We start from the raw sequence: 7,075 nt of genomic DNA on the forward strand, positions 1-7,075 counted from the left end.
AAAAGTCTAAAATAATACCAGTCCAGCTTTTTCTATAATTACAAATGCTGCCTCAAGAAACACCAACATCAAGTCAAATTTACAAGTTTAACTCTTATCCAATTTCACCTTCGATTTTAAAACATTTTTTATATCTACATTTAGATTTTTTGTTTGAGAGAGATTTACCGTTTATCACCATCATTTTATCATATGATCTCATATTGACATATAAGACGTAGCATTTTATATAATTTAAAATGCTACGGGAAAAACAATATGATAAGAGTATAAAAAAATTAGAATTTAAAATTGATTTTTAGGTAAAATTTTATTAATTTGGACATTTTATGAGAGTGCCACATGTCATATCATATCAGCAAAAACACATCAAAAAATTGCCGATGTTGTTTTTGAAAAGAAACGAAAGGTGGTGCCCTGAATTAACACGTTTTAAAAGTCGTATTATTTTTAAAATTTCGTATAAAGGTGGTGATCTTATATGTAATTAACGCTTTCTTTTATTTCAAATGCACTCACACTATTTTAAAATTTGTTTCATTATACCTCTTTCAATCAATATAAAAGCTCTATTTAACAGAAAATCCAATTGAGCCGATTTTCATATTTTGAGGATATGTATCTTTTTAAAGTCATTAAAGGCATATTAGCGTGCTTTGTTTTATAATGTCTGATGTGAAGACACATAATTGATATAATTTAATCTTTTAAAATTAAGAATAATAATATCAGCTGGAATAAAATACGGTACAAAATAATTGAATCAAATAGCATTTTCATCCCCATTATGGAATTAAGTCACCCTCTAATTTTAAGACTGAAATTAAGTTTACTGAGTTATGATTGATGCTTGAATTTCTTCGAGTGATCGTCCATTCGTCTCCGGTACCAACTTCAATACAAATATAATCCCCATTGCAGCTGTGATTGCATACATGAAAAATACTCCTGCACCGGAAACAAAAGCACATTAAATAAATCGTTGAATTACTATTTTTTAAAATAATAATAATTTACTGTTTTCTCGTGATATGTTAGTTCTATTTAACCGAAATTTGTAAGAATTTTAGGGGCCGTTTGATACGCCAAAAAAAGGGGAATGAGAATGGAAATGGGAATTCACATTGTTTGTGTTTGTTTTGTTAAAATGTACTAAGGAATGGGAATGTGATTACCCCTTCAATGAGAATCAACCATTCCCTCCCTACCCCATGGGAATGGACTTTTGAGAATGTGAATCAAAAATCAACAAAATAAAATTATTTTTAAATATTTATTATAAAAAGTATATTTGAAATAATAAAAAAAATATTTTTTAAATAATTTTTTAATTTCTTAAAAAAAATTAAAAAAATTAAATTTTTAATATAAAAAAATATTTAAAAAAACAAAAAAAAGTATTTTTAATAAATAATAAATATTTTTTTATTAAATTTTACCCATTCCCATTCCCGCACTAATTTTGAACCAAACAAAAAATAAAAACAATCATTCCCATTCCTTCTCATTTCCATTCCCATTCCGATTCCCAACTTTTAACCAAACGGCCCCTATATAATATCTAAAAATAGGAGAGGAAACAATAAATTTTAGAATTTAGGTAACCTAATAAATGATAGTAATTGTCCATTTCTTTTTACCTGGTGAGCTCCATTGAAATAAAAAGTTGAATGTGTAGGCAACAACCCATGACCCAATTGAACTGACCACATTCACTAAACTTCCTGCTGAACCTTTTATATTCACAGGAAATATCTGGCAAAGAAAAAACAATATTTGACTTCACCTATTTATAATGTTAGCAAAAAAAAGGGTCATTTAACCCCTCTAACTTGGCACAAAATATTAAAAATAGCAAAGTTTCATTTTGTCCCCAAAGTTTGACACGAAAGATCAAATAAGGTAAAGTTCGTTGTTTGAAAGAAAAAAAACACAACCTCACACTTGGCAATTTAGCTCGTTTTACCCACTTGGATGAAGTGTCAAAAAATGATTGAAGCATTATTATAAATATGTTGATAAAATTAGGAACTTATGAGTATGTTCAAGTGATGGACAATAATACCTCTGCTACTATAATCCATGGTATTCCTCCCATACCCATTGCAATAGATCCTATGGCTGCCTAATTGCACAAAAAAACATTAATTTTACAATAATTTAATATATGATATTGCAATTTGCAACTCTTAAATAGGCGTTTTAGACAATTTTAATTACCAATACTCCTACAAGTGCTAAAACTCCAGTGAAATCCTTTCCAAAATGATGTCCCTGTAAAATTATATAATTGAAGTGTCAACTATCAAGAAAATAGACTAGAACAAAAGTGCATATAATTAATTAACTTGCGTAAGTTCGGAACCTGCAACAGGAAGGACAATCCTGTAAAGAATGAACCTAAGCACATTCCAACTAAACAAACCTGAAACACAAAATGGGATGATAAAAAACTATAGTCAATATTCTACTTTACGCGTTTCAGCTTTTTTTACCTTTTTCGTAAAAGTGGTAAACTCACATCTTAATTATAGATCAATGTTATTGTGTGGCGAGACCTCCACAAATTCTCACAAAGTGTAAATTCCAATCATTACCTCTTCCTGATTGTTTATGAGTTTCAAATTTTAATACGTACTAGTAATAGAGGTCGCCTTCCATATTTATCGACCAATAACAATCCGCAAATGTTCATCACTATCTGCAGTAAAAATATGAACGGGGATCAAGATCATATAGCTATATATGTATCTAAAGATTGCTGCATCTTAAGCATATATCATTCTTTTAAGATTGGTAGACACAAGACACCTGAACAATACCGGTTGATATAGATCCAACATCACCTGGGAGACCTATAATGCGACAAGATATCAAATATAAGTATACATTAATGCATAGTTATCAGATAACCTATGTTTTGACGCAGAAATTCCTTGTCGTCGGAATCTTAATTACCTGCGGATTCCAAGATAAAGCTCATATAAAACATATAGCTATTAAGCCCTCCAAATTGCGTCAATAACATCAAGCCAACTCCTATCTGTTCCAAATTTAAGTTAAAACAATGTGTGAAACATGAAAGAGGAAAAATGGAAATCGGGTGAAGAGAAAGATATCAGTCTCACAATAATTGCACGCGCATATCTTTGGTGGAACAACTCTTTAATTCCGTTATCTGCTCTCTGATTCAAGTTTTGTCCACAACCCTGTTTAGATTTGTCAAATGATGCAAAACCATTAAGTATCATATAAATCTTCAATTTCAATTCTTACTAGGCTTAATTCCTTAAAAAAAACCCACCTTGCACTTTTTCTTCGTTTATACCCTGACCTTGTAAAAACACCATTTGTACCCAATTTTGGGTTTTTATGTTTCATTTCTACCCAAAAGCATTAAATTGTACTTTTTTCATTTGAAAAAGAGTTTAAAACATACTTTTTTCTATTTTAAAATATACAAATAAATCCTTAAACTTAAAAAATAATCAAACACATCCAAATAATTTTTTTTTAATTTGATAAAATAATAAAAAATTAAAAAAATTATTATTATTTTTAATATTTTGTCGGAAATATTTTTTAAAAAACTTAAAAAAAATTATTATTATTTTTTAATTTTTTAAAAAAGATGGTATTTTTGTATTATTAATAATATTAATATCTAATTAGTATATAAGTTAAAAATGAAGGATTGTTTTAAACTTTTTTTTTAAATGAAAAGAGTACAATTTAATGCTTTTGGGTAGAGATGAAAAATAAAAACTCAAAATTGGGTACAAATGGTGTTTTTATAAGGTCAGGGTATAAACGAAAAAAAAATACAAGGTGGGGTTTTTTTAAGGAATTAAACCTTCTTACTATGGTTGGTTTGTGCATAGATATTAAGCCGGAAAAGTTACTATGATTTCAGCTACTTCGTGAGAAATATCAGCATTCTTTCCCCTTAGCCTCTGAAGAGCAATTTCCAACTCCTTTTTTCGACCAACTTTTGCCTGAAAAAGTTTGTATCCATAAATCGGCAGCTCAAACCTTAACTATGAAGATCGAAAAAAAAAAAAAGCTGACTACTACTTCTGATGTAGCTCAGATCTGGACTCACTCACCAACCATCTGGGCGACTCCGGAATAAAGAATGCACCAACGACTTGAATTAGACAGGGTATAACACCTATAAATGAATCATTAAAATGATTTTCATGGAACTACTTTCAAATTTTCATTAGCATGAAATTCGGAAATAAAATAACTTGCAAACTATTACCAAGTAGAGCCAAAATGCGCCAGTTACAAACAGAACCGAGGACAAATGCTGACGATATGCCACTACCGGTCATAACCTAGAAAGTGGAGAAACCTCAAGAAACCAAATAATAAAGATTATAAAAAGACTTAACCAAATTTACATATCAGATTGGATAAATTTACCAACTTAAGAGACATAAAGGCTCCTCTGCAATTCATTGGTGTGATTTCTGCAATATAAATAGGTACCTACAAAGTGCAAATACAGTACATCACAGAAGTTGAGTGATTGAACAGGACAAGATGTGCAACCGAACCGTTCTTCAGACTAACCACATAAGAAAAAATTCCCAATCCGAGTCCTAGAAACAGTCTTCCCAAGTCTAGTGACCAGACACCCTGAAAACATTTATTACACATTTACGATATGTCTTAAAGAGGAAAAAACACGAAAACATAAAAAGTAAACTAAAAAAATTGATCAAGAATAAATATGCAAAAAATAACTAATTTAAGTTGATTGAACTTTATGAAAAAGTCACAACTCTAATGCCACTTGCTCAAGCAAGCTTTTTTTGATGAAAATTCATAATTTGTTATGCTACTACTAAAGCAAATTGCTTTTTTTTTTATTTTGTTAGGTACGTAAGACTAAATAATCATTCTTGTTCATCAAACGAGAGCAAGTAAATTTCCGAAACCTAGAAGACGACGAGAAATACCTTTGACAATGCAACTGCAAGCCAGCCCACCATGCAAAATGTACTTGACAACCAAATTGCCTGTTTTGGACAACGAATATAATTCAAAGATCTGGAGGCTGATTGATTATTACTAATTAACAAGAAAAGAGTTTCGTAGCTTACTCCTCTTCGACCGAGGAGGTCTGCGACCATCCCACATGATACTGCTCCTATTAGCCCTCCGATTGTCAATACCGACCCAAAAAGGGAAAACTGCAAACAAGAACATAATTAAAATTGTTGAATGATTTATACCAATTAATGATTATATATTTACTCCAAAATAAAGAAACAAAAACTGAAGTAATGATCCTTACTGCTGCCAAAGATAAATCCAGATCTTCTAAAATGCCTGATTCAGCTGGTGATGTGTACCCTATCTACAATCAATCATAAACCTTGATAAGTTGCATGAAAAAATCATGAGTTACTTTTATATTGACGGAATCTGACAGCATGGACACGAACACGGGGACACATGACACCTAGACAGGCAAAACGAAATGAAACAGTGTTATTTTAAGGTTTTATATGTTAAACATGAAGTTTTGTGTCCGAAATGTTTCCGAAACAGAACACGTTAATCGAATGAAGTGTAGTAGGAATCTGTAGAACTCAGCACAAATTTTTTCACTTCCTAGATAACACTGTCACTATGAATTCATGCATAAGCAGCATAACTATAAAAAAACCCTTGATTCTAATCACTCACCGCATATCATTAATACAAACATAATTCTCAAACTTAATTTGGGTTTTTTAATCTATACTCTATACGCAAAAACAAAATTAAATACATGCAATGTATAACCACTAAACAAGAACAAAATTAGGATTACTTACAGCATTTCCAGAAATATAAGAGCCACAAACAACAATAAATGAGGTGAATACAAGTATAAATGTGACATCTTGGCTTGATTTCACACCACATTCATCCACCAAACCACAAATATTTTCTCTTGAAATTAATGGTTTTGATAGTTGTTGTGATTTTTTCTCCTCCATAGCTTGGCTCTGAGTCTCAGCTGTTTGTTCCCATATATATAATCTCCTACCTACCCTTTCCCATGGGATCATCAAGTGGCAAATTTGGTTATAATTGAGGTACTTAATTGCTCAAAATGATTGACAGGTACTGTAGTAGTTGAGTTGAGTGTCCATGAAATTATTGAGCAACTGTGGCTTTTCAATTTTCAAACACTGTAGTAGAATTTAGTCCTATTTAATTATAGCTACTATATGGAGTAATAAATAATTTTATTTTATAGTAAGTCTTAGTCCTATTTAAATATTGGGGCATATCATATTTTTCTATCTATTGAAAAATAATCTAAATAATTCTAAATATTATTAAAATAATATTTTTTTAATTTGAATGATTATGTCTAAAATATTATTAAAGTTGAAACAATTGTTAAAAAAAATTAATTTTAAACAAAAATTATTAATACCGATGGGCTATAGCTCAAACGGTATAAACGCTAGGCAGCAATCTGCTAGGTCATGGGATTGATTCCTCCCACAAGCGCTCTCCCACCCACTAATTATCAAAAAAAAAAAATTAATCATAATCTTTTTATAAAAAGTTGAAATACTTCAGCCGTCATCGGCTTAAAATCACCCACAGTTTCTGATTTTGGACCTTTTTTATTAAGAACAAAATTTTCCTGCAAACGTAGTTGCAGGAAACTCCTGCAGCATGTGTTGAGAGGCTGCCACGTTATTTTCTTTTGTCTTGATAAAATAGTCAATTAACCATTTAATTTTGGTTTGTTAACCAGTAGGTACTAAACTGGTTTACTAATTTAACTTTTATATAATTATAATTAGACAATTGTTGGTACCCATGCACTGTTCATATCATTAATAATATAAATTGAGTAGAAAAAAAATTTATACAAAAAATTCAATACATAATATAAATTTATATTTTTGTATAAATTAACGTGGAATCACATGGTATAAACTAATATATTTTTTGGTGAAATTATTTTAGCACAAAATTAAACAATCTATTATTTGGTACTTTTTTTGTTTTTTGATATATAATTTTGGAGGAAGTTGGAGTGGACCATAATTAACGG

General features: G+C 30.1%; 1 protein-coding gene across 3 annotated transcripts; it reads right to left on the minus strand.

Annotated features, from left to right (window-relative positions):
- Positions 1-689: 689 nt before the first annotated feature.
- On the minus strand, positions 690-6,198 carry LOC126673559 (sugar transporter ERD6-like 5). Of its 3 annotated transcripts, XM_056104956.1 has the most exons (18): positions 5,832-6,191; positions 5,306-5,368; positions 5,112-5,201; positions 4,968-5,027; positions 4,579-4,644; positions 4,429-4,494; positions 4,265-4,340; positions 4,107-4,171; positions 3,903-3,995; positions 3,129-3,209; positions 2,959-3,043; positions 2,812-2,855; positions 2,639-2,701; positions 2,366-2,425; positions 2,221-2,274; positions 2,066-2,125; positions 1,641-1,755; positions 690-948 (listed from the first exon to the last, which is right to left on the minus strand). In XM_056104956.1, the coding sequence occupies exons 1-18, from the start codon at positions 6,066-6,068 to the stop codon at positions 830-832; spliced, it is 1,497 nt and encodes a 498-aa protein (XP_055960931.1). In that variant the 5' UTR covers positions 6,069-6,191; the 3' UTR covers positions 690-829. The 3 variants fall into 3 exon arrangements, 2 of the variants coding, with proteins under 2 accessions (XP_055960931.1, XP_055960932.1); XM_056104957.1 differs by lacking the exon at positions 2,366-2,425 and having other exon boundaries at positions 5,832-6,192; XR_008790298.1 differs by lacking the exon at positions 690-948 and having other exon boundaries at positions 1,666-1,755; positions 2,066-2,121; positions 5,832-6,198.
- Between the last annotated feature and the right edge of the window lie 877 nt (positions 6,199-7,075).

Source organism: Mercurialis annua, linkage group LG3 (assembly GCF_937616625.2).
Source record: "Mercurialis annua linkage group LG3, ddMerAnnu1.2, whole genome shotgun sequence".
NCBI classification, from domain to species: Eukaryota; Viridiplantae; Streptophyta; class Magnoliopsida; order Malpighiales; family Euphorbiaceae; genus Mercurialis; species Mercurialis annua.

What these genes read in the sequence shown, in the direction of transcription:
- LOC126673559 (XM_056104956.1), bottom strand. Translation starts at nt 6,068, where the DNA reads ATGATCCCATGGGAAAGGGTAGGTAGGAGATTATATATATGGGAACAA. An exon ending in ACCTCCTCGGTCGAAGAGGA is followed by an intron (nt 5,028 to 5,111) that starts GTAAGCTACGAA and finishes TGTCCAAAACAG; the next exon opens with GCAATTTGGTTGTCAAGTAC. An exon ending in CCTTTATGTCTCTTAAGTTG is followed by an intron (nt 4,341 to 4,428) that starts GTAAATTTATCC and finishes TCCACTTTCTAG; the next exon opens with GTTATGACCGGTAGTGGCAT.